Raw genomic sequence first — 23,134 nt, forward strand, 5'->3', positions numbered from 1 at the left:
GGGTGAGGATGGTGGTTTCCGGGAGGTTGAGGGCGCGGGCGAGCGTGCTGAGGTTTTGGCTTGTGTCGCCGATGCCGTGGAGGAGGAGGAGGATGTTGGGAGAGGATTGAGAGGTGGTGGAGGAGGAGGATGATGGGGGGGTGATGGTTAGGGTTAGGTGTGAGGGGAAGTGCGAGGAGGTTGGGGGGGTAGGCATTTTGATTGTGGTTTGATTTGGAGTGATGTAGTTTAGAGAAAGGAGCAGGAGTTGTAGATGGTCAAGTCGTGTGAGTCTTGTGGTTGTAGTTGTGGTGGTGGGAGACAGTAGTGTGAGGTTGGCGGGGTTGTTTGGTTTTAGTTCGGAGTGTTGTGGTGGTTGTGTATTGTGTTTGTAGAGAATAGTAATACGAAAATTGTTATATAATCTGTGTATCGCTCGTAGTAAGTATAGGGTTTTTGAGGTTGTTATAGCAAGTAGTAGTAACGATATAGAAAATGATAAGAGGAATGTTGGTTGGAGTTTTGAAGCTCAAGCAGTTAGTTTCCTGTTTGGGACTAGTGCATATGTGGACAGTCTGTTAGTCCAGTTGATTGTATGAACTAGTCTGCAACGACGCATGTGTGCAGATTTTACACTACAGTTGACTAAGTTAATATGACTGCTTATTTGGTTATCCTGCAAGGTCCTCGCTTGTCTATAAGTGTTGTATATTCTCTTGTGATTACAACTCAAACTTGATCATTTGTTAAAAAAACAGCCATGGGGTGGAACTAGCCCAATCTCCTTGATAATATCACTAGAGAGAATAGAACTGCTATGCGTGGATTTTATTCCAGACCTAATCGGCATGGTCATTGCCTTCCATTTGACAGTGACATCCTTCCAGGTTTTCATAAGTTAACCTGCCAGGCGTTTCACTTCCTTAGGGTCTTGTCCCTCCCTACTTGCTTTTACAGCCGTCTCACTTCTTCCTTTTACTTGCTGTTGTTATATTCTCTGACAATTTTCTGGATGTTATTGAAAAGCTTCTTATAAGCCAAAGTAAACGTACTGGAGGAATATTTCAACATTTTGGCACTATATGCAGGGACTAGAAGTGAAGATGGGCATGAGGGTGTGATCGAAGTCATGTATCATTTGAATGAGAGGGAAATCACTGGGCCGCAGGCTAGAAATGAGGTCACAGAACGAAGGACGAAGCTCAAGTGGGATACTATGCTTGGTGTTTCCATGTAACTTGTGAGTGTAACGAAGATTGAACAGTGTCGTGGGTAGTAAGGATTTCTAACAGTACTACTATGGCGGGAATGAGTCCTCGGTATTCCCGAATCCCATTCTAGTACTCTCTCGTATATGCCGTGAATGTATTTCAAGCTATCAACTCCTCATTGAATTTGATACTTGGGTATAGTCAATCAGGCCGTACAAGGCAGCGAGATACAGTGAAAAGGACATGCGTCTATTGAGTAATATCCGTTCTCATTCACGGTTGCTCTAGAACTGTAGTATGGAACGCATAGCACAGAGTTCTTGTATATGCCAGATTCATGTGCAATACCGTCACACAACATATGCACATCATTGGAGGACATAATTCACATGCTGGAAAGTATATTTCATTTGCCGGCTCACCACTTTCCCGGAGCCAAGAATATCACGCAAGTGAGGCAATGAGAAAGGCAGAGATTCACAACTCTCACCGAATACCTCAAAGGCTAAGTGAAACAACACATCAGTGACTATGACGACATAATATTCTCAGCCAGCAAATACACTTAGTTAATTCGGAGATATTATTATTAGACATTGTGTTTGAAAGAAAGAAAAGGTGGCATCAGCCAAGCCACACACCGCCACCACGCGGTGGGATGAGTGACTGCGCCACAGTGAGGGGCATTTTAATTCGCACTATTGAGGAAGTGACCAGATCGGGCAATGGCAGTGGGGGGAATTCCACCGATTCCACCATTTCGCCCACTTGCCCGATTGTCCGAGACCCAAAATAGAATCCCAGTTTTAGGTGTGAACATGGAGGCTCTCAAGCCGGCTGGGAGTGTTTGAGACTAAAGTCCCTGACACTCGCCTGTGACAGCTCACCCCCGATACACCGTTGATAGACTACAGATACCACCGAAAAGGCGGGGGAATTACTCACCCTCCACCTGATATTCAGACAAGCCTCACCAAGACGAGAAGCTGACCGGGTCGACCGGCTCATCTCACGCCCGCCAAGACTGGGCAAACTGTGGCTGCGGCGCTAAATGGACCAGAATGGATTCGCCCAGACTTAAGGCTGAGGAGATCCCCATCTCGACCCAGTCGCCCAGCAATAACATCGTGGTTCCGACCCTGGACGCGTACGTACGCACTCTGCTCAGGCGATGATCCGGATGGTCGTTGCTCCAGGCCGTGAGGACTCCAACTGGCCTGCAGGAGACACACGCAAGGGCATCTGCATGGCCCCCAAAACGAAGAGCAGGAACAGTCACTAGATAGATAGTAGCCTATCACCGTTGTAGCCTATGCGCGGTGTAGACAGTCGCTGCCTCGGCCGTAAGAATTGAGACTAAGAGGGGCACACGATTGATGCTCCCAAAGTGACCACGGATCCCCAACCGGAGATACATGATTCCTCTTACATGATTGGAACCCGATGTTTCAACTTTTTGAGGCTAGTAGCTTACCCCTCGACTGCCCCTCCTGGACAATTCCGTGCCCATCACATCGCTCCACGAGGCTGTGGCTTGGTGCTTCTCGCCCTCACTGCCGCTCAATTATTCGGTTTCTCGTAGCGTCTAAGCGACGGTTTGTTCCAATCAAATCCCGATCCATCTATTCTCCCCAAGCGCTGCCTCCTTTGCGCAGTTTCAGCTGGCCTGTGTCCACTCCCTTCACTGGATGTGATCTTCCCCTCGATCCACCCTTTCACAGTCGGGAGCGAACCATATTGTTCTTTATCCGACGCCCCCAAGACTTTCGATGCATTTCCGTGAGATTAGACGGTGGGGCACTCTGAGGATGGGCGATGGAGGGGCGCCCCAAGAGAGCTGAAGATGCTGAGTAGGGTTGTCCAGGCAGCACATATATAAGATGCTCTGTCCCCTCCCATCGAGTCCTTCTTTTCTCTCTCTCATCAATCACTCTACTTCCTACTCTACCTTAAACTCTTCACTACTTCATACATCAATCATCATGGCCTGGGGCTGGGGTAAGTTACATACCCTCTTACACTTTTACCTTTCCATCTGGCCTGACCAGGTTCCCCTGTCTTGTCCTTGGCCTCGTGCCTTCACCAACACGACGTTTATCAGGGCCTCCAATAGCTAACATGGATCTCTAGACCAATCCGACGACGCTCACCGTCAGGTGTACGAGAACAAGCACGAGGGTCACTTGTCCCACGAGCTCATTGCCGGTGCCGCTTCCTTCGCGGGCATGAAGGCCTGGGAGGACCACCAGCGCAAGCAGGGTATGAATGCCCCATTCAGAACCATTTCAGCCCTGGGGAGTTTGCCATGCTAACCACACCTGACCTATAGGCAAGACCGTCAGCCACGCTTTCGCCAAGGAGGCCCTTGCCGCCGTTGTTGGCGCTGAGGTCGACAAGCTCGCCGAGACCAAGGGCATGGACGAAGTTGACAAGATCAAGGCCCGCGAGCACGCCAAGAAGAACGCTCACCACATGTACGAGGAGCACTACGAGCGCCAGCACGGTGCTCCCGAGTTCGACCCCGGCCGCTTCCCTCCCCCTGACCGCTTCGAGGGCCGTCGTGGTGGCTGGTAAGAAGCCTCTTTGTGTGTGATGGGAAACCAACTGGATTTGGGACCTATCCGCGGGGGTTGACACGAAGATGGATGTGTGGAAATGAAACGAATATGATCATGGATTGAGAGCGCTGATACACGGCCTCTCCTGCATGCATTCTTATCTAATAAACCAAGATATCCAAATGAAGTATTTATCTCAAAGCAACCCGGCCTATCTTTCCCTTCACATCCATACCAAACAAACAGTAGAATCATGAATCTTGCCCTGGAGACGAATATGCAGGATTCCACCCGTTCAGGAAAGCTCGCGGATTATCAATGCGTTGACCGTAGGCAAGGGTCTATTGTACGCATGGATGCAAGGTGTCCGGGAGGCGACGGGCGCATCTCCCACATGGGTTTCCAATGTTGTAAGACAATGTTTGATGTCAGCTAACACATCAATATCGATTGAAACTCTTGCACCTGTCGGAATGATTTCGCGTCCCAGAAAGCAACCCCCCTCAACAGGGGTAATTACCCAAGCAGGGCAGATTATCCATGGAACCTGGACAGACATCAACCTCGGGATGCCTGAGGGGGCGGCGAAAGGCGGTCTGGCCCTATTCTCTCTATTTTCTGTATTCGGAACGGGGTTCATCCTGAAGCCAAACTCCAATAGGAAGATTAGTCCGGCGGCGAGCAAATGAGCTCATTGCATCGTGCACGTGCAGCCATCGCAGCCTATCAGATGCCTGCGCAGTCCGATTTGGGGCCTGATTGCCAAATGGAAGGGCATGAATCGGCTTGTCTCGCACGATGACGAGTGCGATCGTATCTCAAAGTTTTCCTGCGTCGATTGGGAGTTCATCCTGGTTCCCTTCGCTTCTGCCCCTTGTGTGCCCTGTCTTGGTTGGCTCTTTCTCCTCTTTCTCCTGTTGGTCCGGCTCGTAATCGAGGTGATAATGACCGTCCCGGTTCCAAACTATTGGGTCGCTTGATTCGAACAGGAAAAGAAGAGCAGAAAAAGAAAGTTTTCGAGGCGTCGGCTGCTTCTACGGGAGCTGAAAGTTTCTCATCCTTCGTTTGCCAGCTACTATATATGTCCTGATACGCCAGTTTTGTTTCTCGCCGTGACTCGTCGCCAATGCGATTGTTGGTTCTGTTATATACCCTCGTGGCCGCCGTTTGCTCGTTTGCGTCCAGTATCATGCCCGGCTATAGCTCCGTTTGCTCACGATGAAATTCGCCAAGTTAGTTACATTCCCTCCATCTACCTGAAGCTTGTCCTATAGAATCCAAGAATAACTGACGGTATATTCGAAATAGGGAGCTGGAACAGCAACTGGTTCCAGAATGGCGCGCCAAATATCTAGATTATAAGGTCAGTATGTCCGTTGCCGTGCTGCTGTTTTTCTTTTCTTTTCTTTTCTTTTTCTGGCTTCATTTTGGATGCTAACGGGTCTCTTGCTTTTTTTCCCCGTCTAGACCGGCAAGAAGAAAGTCAAAGCGATCTCTCGCGCTCTCCAAAAGACGACTCGAAGCCCCAGTCATCCCTCTCTTCAACAACACAATGCTTCCGCGCATGACGACCAACATGACCGTTCTGCTGGTTCTGATGGCCCGTCCCCGTTCCGACGCTCCAGTAGCAGAGTCGATGCCAATGATCCCTCCCACATTCCTTCCACACCTATAAGAAGCACTGGTCCTACGCCACGCTCACCGCGCTCGGGCTCTAGCCGCAGTGAGCGTCAGCCCCTGCGTGTACCCGGGTCTCGGTTTTCGGGCGTCGTTGGAAGCTACGGAAGTATCGTCCCCTCCCCTCCGCTGAACGCTGCATCGTCGGACGTCGCCTCCCTTCGCCTGCCAGATCCCGCAATCGACCCAAAGCAGGATGACTACTCAACGGAGAGGGATACAGAGCAGCCCAGTATACCCGAGACTCCGTCGCCGGTGATGTCGCGGCATGCGAGCACACGGACAGCGACCAAGGGCATGGTTCACCGGAGTCCTGCAACGCCCCAGAAGGATAATAAGCGGAATACGATCTCAGGCCCTACAAACCGGAGAGGATCGTTGCTTCAGCGCGTCCTGTCCTATCCGGAATGGGAATCCCCAGAGAAGCGTGGAGCGGATGAATCTTCCGAGTTCGAGAAGCGACAGGACGAGTTCTTCGCCTTCTTGGATGGCGAGTTGACCAAAATAGAATCCTTCTATCAGATGAAGGAGCAGGAGGCTGCAGAGCGCCTCAAGGTGCTTCGTCATCAGCTGCATATCATGCGGGACCAACGCACACAGGAAGTTCTAGGTGCCAAGTTGGCACGGCCAGAGAAAGAAGGGACGCAGAAGTCTCACACTTTCGGCCCTCTTGGCGGCCTCGCTGGGTTCGGTATACGCGGCGCTCTCACTGGCCGTCACTTCGGGAAGAATTCAAAAGCCCTGGCCGAGTTGGGCACCCCGTCAGCAGCCTTACAGGGACAAGATCAAGATCCCGACCGTACAGTGACGCGTCGGGATTTCATCCGTCGGCCGGAAGACCCGACAAATAGCGACGTCTCTTATCGCTCCGCTAAAAGGAAGCTGAAGCATGCGCTTCAGGAGTACTATCGCGGTGTGGAGCTGCTGAAGGCTTACGCCTACCTGAACAGGACAGCTTTCCGGAAGATCAACAAGAAATATGACAAGACTACTAATGCGCGTCCTGCGCAGCGATATATGTCTGAGAAAGTCAACAAGTCGTGGTTCGTTCAAAGCGAGGTCACTGAGAATCTGCTGTCTGCTGCAGAAGACCTGTACGCTCGTTACTTCGAGCGCGGCAACCGCAAGATCGCCGCTTCGAAATTGCGCCATACTATCAACAAGGCCGGGGACTACTCCCCATGCACGTTCCGTGCCGGTGTGCTCTTGATGGGTGGTGTCCTATTTGCTGCTCAGTCATTAGTATATGCGGTGCAGAATCTTCGTAACCGGGATGGCGATGTGAAGACTCACACAAGCTACTTGCTTCAGGTCAGTATTATTTTGTTCCGAGTGCCAGCTGTTAGCTAACTGTGCGCAGATTTATGCTGGCTATTTCCTCGTGGTACTCCATTTCTTACTGTTTTGCCTAGACTGTATGGTCTGGACTCGGGCCAAAATCAACTACGTCTTTGTGTTTGAATATGATACGAGGCATGCATTAGACTGGCGCCAGCTTACCGAGGTAAGGTGTTTTATCGTGGGCTGTTTGACTGTGTCTGACCGTAACAGCTGCCGTCTTTTTTCTTCTTTCTGCTGGGTCTCTTCATGTGGCTCAACTTCATGTCAATTAATAGCATGTATATTTATTGGCCTGTTGTCCTTATCGGCTTGACTACAATCCTTCTTTTCCTGCCCGCGCGGACGCTATACCACCGCAGCCGCAAATGGTGGGCATATTCTAATGTGAGTGATACCGCCCTGGCGGATCCCAAATCACTGCTAACGAACCTAGTGGCGCTTGCTTCTGGCAGGGTTCTATCCTGTCGAGTTCCGTGACTTCTTTCTGGGAGACATGTATTGCTCCCAGACATATGCCATGGGTGTGAGTAACCCGGTCTTCGTACAAGGAAGACGTTGTGGCTGATCTTCGTTAGAACATCGCATTATTCTTCTGTCTCTACGCACACCATTGGGGCGACCCTCCCCAGTGCAATTCTTCGCATTCCAGGCTGCTTGGATTCTTTAGTTGCCTACCGGGCATCTGGAGAGCTCTGCAGTGTCTACGACGTTACGCAGATACAAGGAACGTCTTTCCGCATCTGCTGAACTTTGGCAAATACACGTTCACCATTTTATACTATGTCACTTTGAGCTTGTACCGGATCAACAAAGTGGAACGCTTCCAAGCGACGTTCATCACCTTCGCGCTGCTCAACGCTGTCTATGTTTCGGTTTGGGACCTTGTTATGGACTGGAGTTTGGGGAACGCCTACGCCAAGCGTCCGTTACTGCGCGACGTCCTGGCGTTCCGTCAAGCATGGGTATACTATGTTGCGATGGTCATCGACGTCATCGTGCGATTCAACTGGATCTTCTATGCTATCTTCACGAGGGATTTGCAGCACTCCGCGTTGCTCAGCTTCTTCGTAGCGCTATCAGAAGTCTGCCGACGAGGTATTTGGACGATTTTCCGTGTAGAGAATGAGCACTGCACCAACGTTCTGCTGTTCCGAGCGTCCAGAGATGTGCCTCTACCCTACCAGGTCTCCCTCCCGCCAACGCAGGTTGACCAACAAGCAGATGGCGTGCCGCTGGAAGAGCAGCAACCGCAAGCACACGATGTGGAGCATGGCACCCCGTCCACTCCAGGCATGTCGGTCCGCAATCGCGGCCTCTCCCGTGTCGGCTCGTTGCTGGCTTCAGCGCATGCACAGGACTTTCAGCGGAAGAAGCGTCCAGGCCAAGATCCAGGGGATCAGCCACTCCGTGGCTCAGAGGATACACCGGATGACTCCACTGACGATGAATACCACGACGGCAGAGCGTCCTTGGATGATGATGTGATTATGGAAGCGCTTCCATTCCACGAGGAGCGGAACTAGAGGGGACGCAGACAGTGACTAATGGGTGACAACTTGCCTCACAATTTCTTTTCATGGCATATATATTACGATAGATATGATACATACTAAACATAATAGAGGCATATGATAGGCATAATGGCAACACTATAGTACTCTTATGAGCCTAAATAGCTCCAACTTTCCTGTATTGGATTCCCATACTTCATGTAGTAAAGTAGTGCAATCCAACAGCACAAACGTAGTCAATCTTGGGCATTACAAATAATCCAGCACTTACATCATGCTAGAACGTACTAGATGGCAATAGTAAATACATGCCTAAGGCACAAACGAACAATCAGGTGACACCACCGACGTCACCTGCCCCGGAGCGCCGTTGAGCCGCGGCGCCGCTGCGGTTCTCGACCCTCTCCTCTCCTTCCTTTCCCCGATTAGTCTATCCTATCTAATATGACAGACTGTCCCATCGACTCATTCATCCAATTTTAATTGTCTGAGAGCATCGCAGTCTCTTTCGATCATAGTAGCAAATGGCAGCTAATACCAGATACGAGCCTGCTCCGCAGCGCGACTCCTTCGAGGAGCGCGCCTATCCTCAACCCCCGCCGTCTTATCAGGCAACGGCCGACTACTCGCAAGCAGCGCCACGCAGCGAGGACGACAATGTTCCTGATGATTTCAAGGTAACTTACCACTTTCACCCACATTCTTCCACAGACTATACAAGATGCTAACAGTCAATGTAATTAGTTCGGCGGCACCGTCGCGGAGGGCACCCTGCCCATCCGCATGCAGTTCATCCGGAAGGTCTATGCGATCTTGTAAGATCACCAGCTCTACCTATGCCCCCCAGTATCCATCAATCACATCTACTAACCCATCCATGAAAATGAAAACAGGACGGCCCAACTCCTCCTCACCACCATCCTCAGCTCCATTTCCTTCTTCAGCCCTAATTACCGACTCTGGATCCAATCCAACTTCTGGCTTATGATGGTCTCCGTCTTCGGCGCCCTGGGCTTCATGCTCGTCACCTACTGGAAGCGCAAATCCTACCCGGCCAACCTCCTCTTCCTATCCGGTTTCACCCTCCTCGAAGCCTACTCCATCAGCGTCGTGACCTCCTTCTATGACGCCCGTCTCGTCATCCAAGCTCTCATCCTAACTCTCGGTCTCTTTGTCGCTCTCACCCTCTTCGCCTGCCAGACCAAGTACGACTTCACGAACTGGATGCCCTACCTCTTCGGTGGACTGTGGTTCCTGATCTTGTTTGGCTTCGTGGCTGTGTTCTTCCCGGCGAACAGCACCGTCGAGCTGATTTATGGTGGCCTGGCGGCGCTGATCTTCTCGGCGTATATTCTTGTTGATACGCAGTTGGTTATGAGGCATTACCATGTCGAGGAGGAGATTGCGGCGAGCATTTCGCTGTATTTGGATATTTTGAATTTGTTCTTGGCGATTCTGAGGATCTTGAATAGTCAGAATAATAACTAGGTTACTTGTTGGTGGCCTGGTTGTTGTTTTGATGGGATGAATGGGGGATGTGGTGTGGGGTGGGGTGGTGGAAATTGATACAGATTGTGCTACTTGCAGCTGGTGGTAGAGGAACGTGCTTGAGGGTGATGTTTATGCGATGATAAAATACCTCGCCTGACTTGCTGGTATTGCTTAATGATGATCTTGTACTCTTCATCGGCTTAGCTTTAGTTGCGTTGTTCTTTGTTCACTTCTCATCACTCGTTGAGACAAGCCTGTTGATTAACATCCATTCAATACTGGTGACAATACTTTCTGCAATAAGTCTTTCCTACTTATAGCAGTATTCAAAAGTAGAATGACTCAACATGTTCTTTATCTCTTCTTCTGATCTGTATGGGAAAATAGTGAGCAAGGAACCAAGAACATCGTCACATGGGAACTAATGGAACCAAGACAACGTTGAATAGATCGGATCAATGTAAAAAGTAATGTGATGAGAAAAATGACACCATTATATTGAAAAGTGTATTCCAAGGTTTAAGACGTTATCTAAACCGGACCAAACACGAAACCCCAACGCCGGTGCAATGGTATAGCGTGCATAAACCCCAACATTGTAACCGTTGGACGGAAGAGAGCCCAGATCTAGATCGCGAACCCGAAAAAAATCAGAGACCAATAGATGCAAGAAACGAAGAAATGAAACCTAAGAAAAAAGAGTTGGTAGTGAGTGTCTAAATTTAGTAAGAAAAGCGGAAAAGGTCACCACACACGAGGGCCAAAAAGCTAGTGGAGGGAAATGGATCGCATCCAGATCTTTTTGTCTTCCCCGCATCCAAAACCAAAACCCGTCTAGTGAGAAGCAATGAAAACAGAGTTTGTGATCAGGCATACGACCATAACCACCACCCCGTATACTACGAGGGCCAAACTCAACTTTCGTAGTAGGGAACGGCGCCAGTGACGTTTTCCTCGGCGGAGGATGCCGCTGTCGGTTAGGGGGCGTGCCTGCACGCTCTCTTCTCCGTCTTCATCGTTGCTATCGTCGGATAGCATGCCCTCGGCTGCTTCGTCATCTTCTTTCATTAAACGCTGGTGATGGGGCGAATCAGGGGAGGAGATCTTGTAGTAGAATAGTCCGGGGAGGATGAAACTGATGCTGGTGCTTCCTGTGCTGCCGACGTAGGCAAGAACAGCTTCCAGGGAAGATACAGTCATGGCCACAATGTAGCTCAGGACAAGAATGGTGGTTGTAATGATTGAGAATCGAAGGTCACTCATCGGCTCCGCGGTTCGACCACCCCTCTGCCCCAAGAGAGGGTTCCGATGAGGGGAGGTGTCGCTATTGGACGAGGACTTGGGCCGCCAACGCAGCACTGCGTCAACGGAGGCCCGGCATGGGTGGCACTGAAGAGGATACGAGAACATGACAAGCATAACGATAGCAGCGCGGCCAATCGTGGCCCAAAGACCCGGTGGGTACATGCTCACGATAGTTCCGCCGACACTGTTTCCGAAGGAGAGGTACCCAGTAATAGCCACAAGAATGTAAGTGGCAGCCGAACTGCCGATACTGGCCAGGACAACACCGGTGGTTCGGAAATGGCTGTTGTTGCCGATCTCGTTCAAAATTGAGAACATCTGGGGTGCACGTCAGAGCAATGAACCATGGAAGTGAAGATCTGGATTGTGGGTCTCGGAGCATACGTTCTGATGGCATGTAAACGCAAACACAATCACAGGCAGACTGCTGAGGGTAGGAACAGGGCCTGCCCAGTGAATCACTCGAACCGGACCACGGTCCTCCATGGTGTCCCCTTTCACGAAGTGGTATACGACCAAAACCACCAAATAGGCCATGGAGACCAGAGCTGCAATACTTGTATACTTGAGCGAATCCAAGCGGCGGAGGTATGAGAGAGGGATAACAATCAGCCTGAAACCAGTTAGCACTGTCCGACGCACTCAATGCAGTAGTCAGCGTACATGAAGGCTGTTACCCAGAAATGCCGGTCCACCAAAAAGTCATAGTCCGGAGCACCTCCAACAAATCCCTGGACCACGCCCGGCATCAGATCGCCAATGATGATGAGGTAGCTGATACCGACACCGAAACATTTGACCGCAATGGCGGCATCGAAGACGACGGCCACATTAGGATAGGTGATCTGAGATAGGGCAAAGAAAGATGCAGTGCCTCGTTCGAGGTACCGAGCACATAGCGACTGGAGATATAGACCGAAACCTGCGGTTATTCCCGACCACAGAATCACAAAGACACCAAGAACGATTCCCATATGAGAGATGGCCAGCGGCATGGCCATAACACCGGCACCGATAACTAACAAACCAGAACAGAGAGCGAGTCAGCAAATGATCGCAGAGCGTAACTGTTTGTATTCCGGCTCGACTCACTTGTGTTGACCAAGTTGATCACACAGCTGACCCAACTGGCGTCGCCATGATGTCCGATGCTTCGTTTCCCTTTACCGCCGTGTCTGCGACCGATGGGTACCTGTCAGCGATAAGGCTTGAGAGTTGGGGATATACTCCGGATTGGAGATAGTATAGGTTACCTTCGAGAACCGGCTCGAGGGGAGCCAATCCCGACGGAAGCTTCGTCGTCCATCATTGTGAGGAAGTAAGTTGAAGGAAGAGTAGAGTGGTGTTAGAAGGTAGTATCTTTGGAGGCGGTAGATAAGGATTGAAGGTGGCCACACGACAAAAGATTACGGGTGATCAACCAACCATAGTCGGTTGAAGCCACTCGAACCAGCGGTGCAGCGGGAGATGTGCTCGGAAGTCGGGTAAGGAATGGAGAACAATTCAGCGAAGAAGTCAGTTGGACAGGGAGAATTAAAGGAGAAATTAAAAAAGAGGGGTTGGAGAAGGGAAAGACATCCGGAGATAAGAAGAAGGAAAAGGGAAGGGAATGAACAGCGCAATCCAAAAAGCCGCCGAAGGAGCGGAGGCGGTGGAGAGTCTCTTTTGACTAGTGTTTAGTCAGTCCCTTTTATCGCCCTCCGCTATTGGTGGCTTCACTCTTCCCCAGATTGTCATGACTATACCTTCCTATTATCTACTAGTTATCTACCTGGAAGTGTCTTGGAATGTCCTTCTACAAAAAATACATATTCAGGTAAAGATACACCTGATTTAGAGTCACTGTAATCCGTACTGTTGCTCAAATTCAAACAAATTTGCTGCTGTGGAAAGGACAGCAAGCAAGATCATGTACTGACTGAGACAGTGAGTGGAGTACTACTCCAGGCTGAAGCACAGGTCATACACCATTTCTTAGTGCCCTCGCGCAATCTGCAGAGTGCTAGCTTGCTTTGATTCGATAGACACATTCAAAGGACCCAGTAGAACCCAGTAATACGTAATGTTATCTTCGTATCTAGCTGGCGACAGGAATGAGACAGTAAAAGGTAAGTTCATGAGGGTGGAAAGAGTTTCCAAATTTGGCTGAAACTGACATGAGTCATCCAAACCAACCACACCATAACGTAATCAACGGTCGAACGGGCCACACGGTCAGGCGGGCCATCCTGAAATCCCATATAAAAGATGTCTTTTTGATTCTATTATATATCAACCAGTACTACTTCTATGAAGCTCTAACTTTGTAGATAGTTTATATATATAAGAATAAGTATTCCATGAATTTTTCAGATTTTTAGAATTTTTACTTTGATAATGAAACCAGATTCTTATATAATACATATAAATACAGATATTGTAATATGATAAGTCCATAAGTAAAAGTATATTCATTTTTAGAAGGTATATAGATATTATTTATATTATTTAAAATCTATATAGAAGAAATCTAATTCTTCTAGACCTGGATGGTAGAGATATATTATGTTTAAAAAGATATCTTTTGTATAGTATTACCAGATGGCCCGCCTGACCGTGTGGCCCGTCCGACCGTTGATTACGTTAATTAGGATGTCGTTGATCTATCTACAACTTGGGCACTCATTCTATCTTACTTATTTAGGTAAACATAAAGTCTCATAATCAAATCTAATAAATTATATTCTGACATTGTTACACTGGGGTCTAATTTAAGTAAGGAAGAATAGAGTAGGTATTAACTCAAAATAATCAGCCTGGTCATGCTTAGTTATTCTCATGTATATAGTAATGTTCATGATAGTATCATTATAACTTAAAAACAAAATGCAGTCTTAGTATTTATCAACCCCTACATAAGACCACAGCGGTCTAACTCTGCTACCCTCAAGTTCCCGCACACAATCATCCTCTTCTTCTTGAATAATCAGATAATTGTCAACATGTCGTTTTCCATCGATGCTGGAGGTACCAACCCTTTCAGCATAAGCGTAGACAGAACCCCTTTAGTCCTGGATGAGTCGACACGCATCCTCTACAACCGCGCTATATCCAACCCCTCCTCACTAACGGATCAAGAACGTCGACTCATCACCCACCGCCCCCCACCAGACGAGGAAGACACCCTCTGTCGAAATGCCTGCGGCTTGCCCATGGGCGAGCTCGTTACCAAAGCCATCAATAGCAGCAACAACAATGGCAGTAACAATGATGGCTTCCCTCTTAGCAGCCTTGGCCTGAGCTATAAAGAAGCCAGTCTCTTAACGGCCGGCGTAGCCGAAGGACAATCGGGCCATATCCTGTTCGAGATGGCGCGCCTTTCTCCTGAAGATCGGGACCTCAAGGCTCGAGCTATGAAAGCAGCGACGACAGACAATATTCGGACTGCTAGGGAGGCGGCGCAGAGGGTTGAGCAGCGATGGCTAAAGGTGGAACTGGCGGCGGCCAAGGCGCTGAACGATGATGACATTAAGAATATTCGGTTTGCGATGAAGGTTCCTTGGCAGGAGCACGTACTGCAATCCAGCTCAGCTTCAGCGCGTGATTATGCTCCTGGTTCTGATTCTGGCCCTGGGGAAGCAGGTCGTCGCTTTGGTCTCGTGGTATTCTACATGAAAGAAGAAGACGAAGGAGGCCGACTATCAGAGTATAAATCCCTGGTTGGAACGGCTGTTTACCACGGACTACACTATTCACCGAGACTGATTAAGGACGAAACGAGAGACCGGTTCACATTGAATTGGGTGGCTGTTCCAGGTAGTAATAGCAGCATGGACCCGAGTGCACTACGGAGCAAGTTCAGTACAATGCTCTCAAACAACGAGATTCCTGCTGGCTTTCGACGCGATGTATTTCTCTACGTGGATGACGAGGCGTTCCGCTCGCGTGAAACAATACGGCCATATCTCTGGTTGGCTGAGCCTGCACCCCATTCCGAGTTAAAGACAGAGCGAGAGCCAGAGCCTGGAACTGAGACTGGAACCGGGACCGGAGCTGCGACTGGAGCTCAGCCTGAGGCTTTGCAACCCCTAAAAGTCGACATTAAGCATATCGCCCCGACATTGTTTGCGCGGTTGGTTCAGCGCGATCTTCAGGGCGAGGCGAGACGGAAGCCCTATCGGCATACCTCGGAGCTGATCAGGTTGCATGCGGCCGCCAATGCGAGATATAGAGAGGAAAGAGATGGGGTTTGGCCGCCACCTGCTCGGTTCCAGTAGTTGAACCTACGCGAAGCTAGCTCACATTATTTATCACGACTAGATAATGCTTGAGCCTTTAGCATCCTGAAAGCCAAAGTAGTATTAGTTTATTCTCTATCTCCATCTAACTACAACTTGGGCATTCCCCATCCACGCTGCGATAGCAGACCAAGTGTTTCATTGATCAACGCACTGTTATCAGATACCGTATTGCCTGGTCGATTTCCAGGCCCAGCATCATTAAAGGGCTCTACCGAGCGAACCGTCTTGGAGACCTCCAAGATAGTTCCGCCACTGACTGGGTACTGGGGACCACGACCACTCTGATCCCCAATGATACCGCTCACCTTATCCTGTTGGATAAGCGCCAACATGACCTCTGCTACCTCGTCTGGAGTTACCCATGCATCGGCCCCTTCGTTCACTACCTTGAGCTTTTCAGGATGGTCTGTCCACAACGGTGTCTTGATAACTCCCGGCGCAACAGCTGTGATACGGATTCCGCACTCCTGATCCAGGCCAGCCAAAGACCGTACCAAGCCATTGATGCCGTGTTTCGTAGCGACATAGATCGGGGCGACGAAATTGGGGTTTTGACCGGCAATGCTAGAGATATGAACGATGTGTTTGCGTCTCTGCTTATTCCCATGGCGCAGGAAATGGGCAATGGCTAGCTGTGTGGTGCGAATCGGATGCGTGAGGTTGATATCGAGAAGGGCATAGCGACCTCCATATCGCGGGTCTCGGCTTTCAGGGGTTCCTGGAGGACGCCAGAAGTTGGTCCAATGCTGTGATGTAAATCTGGCGTGAGCAAGCGGAACGTCCCTGCAGTATACTGCCCCTTGCGTGATGCAGAACACTGGGGTCGGTGTATAGGGAAACTATACCGGTTCAAAGATGCCTGCGCCGGGACACACAACATCGAGTTCTCCGAATTCCCGCTCTGCTACCTCGAACATGCGCTCGAGCTGTTGCCAATCGGTCACGTCGGTCCGCTGGAAGACGGCCCGTGGCGTCTTCGCCTTCGATGAGTATTGATTCACTATCGCCTGTGCCTCTGGACGGAGAGCTAGATCGGCGAACAGGACGTTACATCCATGTTCGAGGAGTAGCTTGGCGAAGGACAGGTTAATTCCTACAATTACTACTTAGTGAAGTGTGCTTATCGGTCAATACCATGCGTGACGCACCTGAACCTGCCCCCGTCACGATAGCAGATCGGCCTTGGACGGCGAAGGACATTCTGAACCGGAATTGATGTTCAGGGTCTGCAGTGGGAAGTGAAGGCTTGTTGGCTTCTGCCAAGTGGCCCTGTGCTACTTTATAATTGTTCCGGAGGGGCTCGATACGAGACCCGGGTCTGCCCCATGGGCGTGTCGCTGTATCACTATACCGAGGACGAGAGCCCTGGAGGTGGTAGGAACCCGGAACAAGACCGAGGACAAGTCATCATTGTCAATCTGACCGCTGACTCTCGGGGTGCTCTCCTCGGTGAAAGTGCCGATCTGTCCGCTTGAAGTCATTGGCAGCGAGACCTGATCCACAGCGTTCTGCGCAGGACTGCAAGGGCGGTTGCGGCGGGCCTGCTCTGGAGGGTGATCTTGTAACAATTGACTATCGTTAAGTCCGATGGCTAGTCTGAACTGTGGCACCGAGACCCGTATGCGACTCAAACCAGCTTTCTTATATTTTTCGCCTCTGGGATGTGAGACAACGTCAAGTGAAGGCAATAGTTCACCCCGGAGCGATGTGGATCCCGCAAAGAGCAACATTCCCGCATCTTCTCTTTGCCGCTTTTGCGGGGGAAGGCGGGGAAATACCGTATCAAGTAATCGGACCGACTGCTGTATTCGGTACTCCCGACAAATACTCCGCCCCAGCTGAAGGTATATCAATCGCAGGAGGTCCTGTCTGCCAGTGTTCAGAGATCTCCAGATTCCAAGTACCTATTGGAAAGACAGATATTATGTCTATGTCAAAGTTTCTTTCAAAAACGGCCGCCCGCGCCGCGTCCACGTCGACTTCGGCGTCGTCGATGACCAAGGCTGCGGGCGATATCTCCAGCGTCTTCCCCAGTTTGAGACCAGACTACAAGCCAGAGCCACTGCCCCCGCGGTTCAGGGATCTGAAGCTGAAATACTTTGAAAAGAATGAAAAGGCTCTGAAGCAAAGCTGGGAGCGACTCCTCCCTAGCTTGGAGGAGGAAGTGCACAAGATCAAGGCCAAAGGAAGCGATGTAAATTTCCATGGCATCTTCTATATGCATTGAGTGACACTAACAAAATGCCCAGATCATTCCATCGGTGCAATATTCCGACGTGGTCAATGGAACCGTCCCAGACCATCTCCTTGCAGAGATCCGTCACAGAGGTTCCGTGGTCATCAGGAACGTGATGCCTCGAGAGAAAGCCCTCGACTGGAAGGAGAGGATCAAGGACTATGCTGCTGCCAATCAAGAGCGCGTGAAGGCCTTTCCTCCCGACTCCCCAGCGGTCTATGAGCTGTACTGGACTCCATCTCAAGCAGAGGCCCGAGCACATCCGAACATGCTCGGAACCCAGCGCTTCCTGCAGCGTCTCTGGCACTCGTCCGATCCCAACACCCCCATCTCGACCCGGAACCCCTTGACCTACGCAGACCGACTCCGTATCAGGCAGCCGGGTGACGCAAAGTTCACTCTTGGCCCTCACATCGACGGTGGATCATTGGAGCGCTGGGAGGATCCTGAATACTCCCGGGTCTATACCAAGATTCTAGAGGGCAAATGGGAAGAGTACGACCCATGGGACGCCAAGCACCGTGTCTCGGCCAATATGGACTTATACAATGGCGCCGGTTCCTGCTCCATGCTGAGATTCTTCCAAGGATGGCTGTCCATGTCCAACACAGCTCCTGGCGAAGGCTCACTGCATGTGTGCCCCATGCTCATCCAGAGTACCGCCTACACTATCCTCCGACCTTTCTTCGACCCAGTGTCCTCGCAGCCGGTGCTGGACAACACATTCCCCGGTGCCGTACCCGGAACGTGTCAAGAGTACAACCCCGTAACACATCCTCACCTGGATCTCGAAACTACCATGGTGTCCGTCCCCGAGGTAGAACCGGGTGACTACGTTGCCTGGCACTGTGATTCCTTGCACTCCGTTGACAAGGAACATCGCGGCAAGGGAGACTCCAGCGTTCTCTACATCCCTGCCACGCCTATGTGCGAAATGAACGTGGACTACCTGCTCAAGCAGCGCCAGGCTGCGCTTGCTTACTCTCCGCCCTGGGATTTCCCGGGCGCTGGTGGACCCGGTGAGATCGGTTTCCAGGGAGCACTTGACTGGAGCTCTGTTGATGCAGAAGGCCTGCGCGCCATGGGTATGGGAAGTCAGCCATGGGAGATTACCGACGACATGAGCGAGGGAGAGAAGGCGGTTGTCAGAGCTGCCAACAAGACCTGCTTCGGGCAAGCATGAGTCTCTTGCATAAGATGAGCACACTTGGAGTCACAAACTTGTATTTGTATTTGTACATAGAATAGCATCAAACTGTATATCATTCAGACTATATCACCGTCTTGGCAGCTGTATGAAAGACCTTCCTGTAAAACATGATTAATATGAGGTAGAGGACATGTGTCGCACTCTAAATGTTTGACATTATGTCCACGCCGATGTCAGTCCTATGGGAGAGCACCCATCAGTAAATACTGTAACAGCTGTTCTTGATGATGGAGAATTGGGAGAAGTGCAATCGAGAGAGAAGCTGAAGCTGTAGTGGAGACACAAACCGGGGGAAAAGAGATTCTGCCCGATGATACATCACCGCCCGTCATCGATGGTCCGCAGCTTATCGTTCGTCGGCCACCATCTCGTCCCAGCTACCTCTCTCCTCTGTCGCCCTCCAATGCCCGACCGGAAACATCAGTCATAACTATGTGGCTACAGGCGACGCTTCTCTTGCTCGCCTCGTGCGTTCCCTCGTCACTGGCCATCTACCGGGACGAGGTCAACCACGTCGATTACCATCACGCGCTGCTTGGCTTTCCCACTTCCCAATCGACCTTCTTCCTTAAACCGTCTACTACCTCCAATGCCTCCTTGCTCTACACCCTCTCAGAGAAGTCGCTGCTCGGTGCAGTGAACCCCAGGGATGGCTCCCTTGTCTGGAGACAGAACCTCTCCCGATCTGATCTGCCCGCGGCTGAAAGCAATCCCCACGGTCTACTCCGCGCCTCCGAAGGCACAAACGCCCTGGTCAGCGCGCTAGGTGATTACATTTCTTCGTGGACTGCACTGGATGGCAAATTGATCTGGGAAAACTGGTTTGAGGGTGAAGTGGTCGCTGATCTTGAGCTTTTGGAGCTGGAGGATGCCAGTGCGGCTCCGTCGACGAAAGACACTCTGGCGCTTTGGAGCGGAAAGGCTGGCGTTGTCCGAAGGCTGGATGGAGATTCGGGTCGGACGAAGTGGGAGCACCTGGATGAAAGGTACGATTATACTTGTAAATAATGTCTGTTGGAGCTTCCATCGCTGACACTTCCCGGTTAGCGGTGATATTCCCCTCCAATTGTCGTCATCGGCCACCGAGGTCTTCTACGTCGCTCTGCAGCCGTCCTCGCGGAAAGGATACAGAATCAAGGTTACTTCCTTGGATCCCTTGACCGGCCGCCAAACCCGACAGCAGATTCTGAGCTCGGAAAGTGACTTGTCTAGCACCAACTCGGTTCTCTTCGTGGGCGCGAACACTGCCGCACCTATGATTGTCTGGGCGGATCAGTCATTCAAGACACTCAAGGTCAACGTCATCGGTACGAAGCTGGTACACTCGTTCGATATTGAAAATACAAGTGGTGAGAGTGTTAGCTCTATCACTGTCCATGCCCCCAAGAAGCTCGAATCGCTGCCGCATTTCCTGGTGCATTACGAGACGGAGTCCACCACTTGGGCGGAAGTCTATCACGTCGATCTCAAGTCTGCTTCGGTATCCAAGGCCTACGAACTTCCTCGCTTGCAGGGATGGTCCGTTTTCTCTACGAGCAACAAGGATGCCAACGTCTACTTCACCCGTATCACTCAGTCGGAGACGACCGTCGTCTCTTCAGCCTCCCATGGGGTATTGGGAAGATGGGTCCACCAGGCACCCCCTATGGAGCAAGCCCTGCACTCTGTGTCGGAGGTCGTTGCCAAGGATAAGAGCGTTGCCGTCCGGACGGCCGCTGCTTTGGAATCTGGTGATTGGCAATTGATTCGCAATGGCCAGACGGAATGGACCAGATATGAAGCTCTGTCGGGTGCCCTGGCCGCTACTTGGGTCGAGGAGGCCGTCCAGGAGGATCTGGCCCATCAATTAGAAGTTGAGGGTCACGAAAGCCTCTACGGGGCCTACGTGCACCGCGTCAAGCGTCACGTCAGAGACCTTCAGCATCTTCCCGAGTGGCTGAAGGGGCTGCCCAAGCGTATTTTGACGAGTATCTTGACCGATGAGGTTTCGAACCTCGATAGTTTCGGTATTGTCAAGTCTGTTATTGTGGCCACAGAGAACGGAAGAGTATACGCCCTTGATGCCGCCAAGCACGGCGCCGTGTCCTGGAAGGTCAAGGCTGCGGAAGCGGACTCGTGGAATGTGAAGGCTATTCTGGCTCATCCTGGCACTGCTACGGTGTATGTCGATGATGGCAGCTCTGTCACTCTGGATGCCACGTCTGGCGAGATTCTGGCGCGCACCCCCGGCACTGCAAAGATCCGCTCGGTTGCCGTCGCCCACGATGGCAACGCTCCCGTTACCGTCGGCATCAAGGACAATGGCACACCCCTGGCGCCTATTGATGGCCCGGGTTTCTTCGTAACGCTGAGCGATGATGGCCGTGTCCTCGGATGGGCCGCTCGCGATAACAAGCACCCTGTCTGGCAGTTCCTGCCTACCCCGGGCGAGAAGATCATCCAGGCCACCGCGCGGCCCTCCCATGATCCTGTTGCTTCTATCGGTAAAGTCCTGGGCAACCGGTCCGTACTCTACAAGTACCTGAACCCCAACCTCGCCCTCATCACTGCTGTGGGCGAGAGCTCTGCCACCTTCTACCTTCTGGACGCCATCTCCGGAAAGATCCTTCACTCCAGCACCCACCAAGGAGTCGACCCCACGCAGCCCATTGCCTCTGTTATCTCCGAGAACTGGTTCGCCTACTCCTTCTGGGCAGACGCTGTCGACCCCTCCAGCGCCAAGGGCTACCAGCTGGTGATCTCCGAGCTCTACGAGTCCCCCGTTCCCAATGATCGCGGCCCTCTGGACTCAGCATCGAACTACTCCAGCATCAGTGACCTCCCTCTGCCCCACGTGATCTCGCAAGCCTTCATCATCCCGGAACCTATCTCTCACATGGCCGTCACTCAGACCCGCCAGGGCATCACCGTTCGCCAACTCCTCTGCACTCTTCCCTCCTCCAATGCCATCATTGGCATCCCCCGTCCCGTCCTCGACCCCCGCCGTCCCATCGGCCGGGACCCGACCTCCACCGAAGCCGAAGAGGGTCTCTTCAAGTACAACCCCTTCCTCGAATTTGATGGCAAATGGTATCACACGCATTCCCGGGAAGTTTCCGGTATCAAGAGCGTACTTTCCGCCCCGACGCTGCTCGAAAGTACTAGCTTGATCTTCGCCTTCGGCGGAGACATCTTCGCTACACGAGCAACTCCTAGCCAGGCATTCGATGTCCTGGGCAAGGGATTCTCCAAGCTGCAATTAGTCTTGACTATTGTGGCGCTGACGGCCGGTGTGATTGTTTTGGCTCCGATGGTACGTTTACCTCCACCTTACCCTTTCTACCACAGTTGTGCCATATCTAGTAGACAGATAACTAACCGAGATTCCCTTTAACAGGTCAAGAGAAAGCAGATCAACATGATCTGGAAATCTAGATGAACACCAGTCTGAGTTAGTTTAGTTGCGTTGTGATTGATGTATTATAGCGAAACGTTGGGATGGGATAGGGTGGGACTGGGGTGGTAGTTGACGAAACTGCTGACCTACCTGCCTTTACCTACTACTACTATTTACTTTTAGATTTACGATACGATGTAAAGACGTAATATAACAGATGTATACAGTTATAGTATTTGTTTTCTCATTAGTGATTACCAGCGACCATGTTAATATCCCATTTCTTGTTTATATGTCCAGGAGAAGTGGGGTCTAATAAAACTCGAATCCATTGTATACTAGTACTTGTAGTCCTAGATCTTTCTCAGCCAGAATAGATTATATGGCACTTCAGAAATGCAGATATTCGTCTATCCGCCTCTTTTACACTAAAAATTTGACCTGAAAAAGGTAGATCGAACTTTCCCAGCGGGGTTCTTATAAAGCGAAAACCAATCCCAAATTCATCCAAGAATACTAATGCAACTGGATCTCTTATGTTTATCAACAAACCGATCAGTACAGTGAGGAAGCCAACTCGTAGGGGCCTGAAAGAAGTATGAGAATGACCATAAGTATATAAATAAAGCCCGAAAAACATGCATCTTTCTATGATGACGATGATGGCTGCTGCACACACACCCAAGTCACACCTATGACAGATCCTGAAAAATGACAATATGAAAAATGCAGTATATAAGACAATGATGATGTTTGTTCAAGCCCGGATAGGACAATGAAAGATGTGAGAGGAAAGTGTAGAAAAGTGGTATATTATCTAGAACGGTAGGTAGGTTGCAGTAGGAAAAGGGTAATGATAGATAAATCGGATAACCGCTGGCGCCGTGGCTTGGGTTCTATTAGTAGTGCCTTCGACGAAGAAAGGGAAGAAAAAAAAAAAATTCAGTGAAAAGTAGGCT

General features: G+C 50.7%; 10 protein-coding genes across 10 annotated transcripts, besides 1 other annotated feature; 8 read left to right on the top strand and 2 right to left on the bottom strand.

Moving 5' to 3' along the window:
• Positions 1-796: 796 nt before the first annotated feature.
• An07g03640 (uncharacterized protein) lies at positions 797-1,478 on the top strand (the record flags this gene model as incomplete). The annotated part of the gene is made up of 4 exons (XM_059748359.1): positions 797-866; positions 1,068-1,212; positions 1,260-1,298; positions 1,400-1,478. 4 exons carry the CDS (start codon positions 797-799, stop codon positions 1,476-1,478), a joined length of 333 nt encoding a protein of 110 aa, XP_059605344.1.
• Positions 1,479-1,848: 370 nt separating this feature from the next.
• Positions 1,849-3,044, top strand: An07g03650 (hypothetical protein; the record flags this gene model as incomplete). Its single annotated transcript, XM_059748360.1, has 7 exons — positions 1,849-1,921; positions 2,015-2,065; positions 2,154-2,320; positions 2,387-2,464; positions 2,554-2,768; positions 2,852-2,910; positions 2,998-3,044. 7 exons carry the CDS (start codon positions 1,849-1,851, stop codon positions 3,042-3,044), a joined length of 690 nt encoding a protein of 229 aa, XP_059605345.1.
• A 128-nt stretch (positions 3,045-3,172) lies between these two features.
• An07g03660 (uncharacterized protein) lies at positions 3,173-4,437 on the top strand (the record flags this gene model as incomplete). Its single annotated transcript, XM_001391412.3, has 4 exons — positions 3,173-3,188; positions 3,321-3,449; positions 3,520-3,760; positions 4,032-4,437. 4 exons carry the CDS (start codon positions 3,173-3,175, stop codon positions 4,435-4,437), a joined length of 792 nt encoding a protein of 263 aa, XP_001391449.3.
• A 529-nt stretch (positions 4,438-4,966) lies between these two features.
• Positions 4,967-8,289, top strand: An07g03670 (uncharacterized protein; the record flags this gene model as incomplete). Its single annotated transcript, XM_059748361.1, has 7 exons — positions 4,967-4,980; positions 5,057-5,111; positions 5,216-6,660; positions 6,737-6,929; positions 6,977-7,150; positions 7,200-7,289; positions 7,342-8,289. The coding sequence occupies 7 exons, from the start codon at positions 4,967-4,969 to the stop codon at positions 8,287-8,289; spliced, it is 2,919 nt and encodes a 972-aa protein (XP_059605346.1).
• Positions 8,290-8,801: 512 nt separating this feature from the next.
• On the top strand, positions 8,802-9,765 carry An07g03680 (uncharacterized protein; the record flags this gene model as incomplete). Its single annotated transcript, XM_001391414.3, has 3 exons — positions 8,802-8,954; positions 9,022-9,092; positions 9,171-9,765. 3 exons carry the CDS (start codon positions 8,802-8,804, stop codon positions 9,763-9,765), a joined length of 819 nt encoding a protein of 272 aa, XP_001391451.1.
• An 837-nt stretch (positions 9,766-10,602) lies between these two features.
• An07g03690 (uncharacterized protein) lies at positions 10,603-12,382 on the bottom strand (the record flags this gene model as incomplete). The annotated part of the gene is made up of 5 exons (XM_001391415.3): positions 10,603-11,391; positions 11,458-11,686; positions 11,737-12,091; positions 12,166-12,248; positions 12,327-12,382. The coding sequence occupies 5 exons, from the start codon at positions 12,380-12,382 to the stop codon at positions 10,603-10,605; spliced, it is 1,512 nt and encodes a 503-aa protein (XP_001391452.1).
• Positions 12,383-13,257: 875 nt separating this feature from the next.
• Positions 13,258-13,696: a mobile genetic element (Remark: Vader is flanked by 44 bp inverted repeats (IR);~Title: transposon Vader - Aspergillus niger).
• Positions 13,697-14,054: 358 nt separating this feature from the next.
• An07g03710 (uncharacterized protein) lies at positions 14,055-15,329 on the top strand (the record flags this gene model as incomplete). Its single annotated transcript, XM_001391416.1, has 1 exon — positions 14,055-15,329. One exon carries the CDS (start codon positions 14,055-14,057, stop codon positions 15,327-15,329), a length of 1,275 nt encoding a protein of 424 aa, XP_001391453.1.
• A 166-nt stretch (positions 15,330-15,495) lies between these two features.
• On the bottom strand, positions 15,496-16,553 carry An07g03720 (uncharacterized protein; the record flags this gene model as incomplete). Its single annotated transcript, XM_059748362.1, has 4 exons — positions 15,496-15,525; positions 15,575-16,099; positions 16,199-16,446; positions 16,502-16,553. 4 exons carry the CDS (start codon positions 16,551-16,553, stop codon positions 15,496-15,498), a joined length of 855 nt encoding a protein of 284 aa, XP_059605347.1.
• Positions 16,554-17,346: 793 nt separating this feature from the next.
• An07g03730 (uncharacterized protein) lies at positions 17,347-18,772 on the top strand (the record flags this gene model as incomplete). Its single annotated transcript, XM_059748363.1, has 2 exons — positions 17,347-17,547; positions 17,603-18,772. The coding sequence occupies 2 exons, from the start codon at positions 17,347-17,349 to the stop codon at positions 18,770-18,772; spliced, it is 1,371 nt and encodes a 456-aa protein (XP_059605348.1).
• Positions 18,773-19,231: 459 nt separating this feature from the next.
• An07g03740 (uncharacterized protein) lies at positions 19,232-22,217 on the top strand (the record flags this gene model as incomplete). Its single annotated transcript, XM_001391419.3, has 3 exons — positions 19,232-19,785; positions 19,847-22,091; positions 22,176-22,217. The coding sequence occupies 3 exons, from the start codon at positions 19,232-19,234 to the stop codon at positions 22,215-22,217; spliced, it is 2,841 nt and encodes a 946-aa protein (XP_001391456.1).
• Positions 22,218-23,134: the final 917 nt, after the last annotated feature.

The sequence above is a fragment of the Aspergillus niger genome (genome assembly GCF_000002855.4).
Source record: "Aspergillus niger supercontig An07".
Classification (NCBI taxonomy): Eukaryota; Fungi; Ascomycota; class Eurotiomycetes; order Eurotiales; family Aspergillaceae; genus Aspergillus; species Aspergillus niger.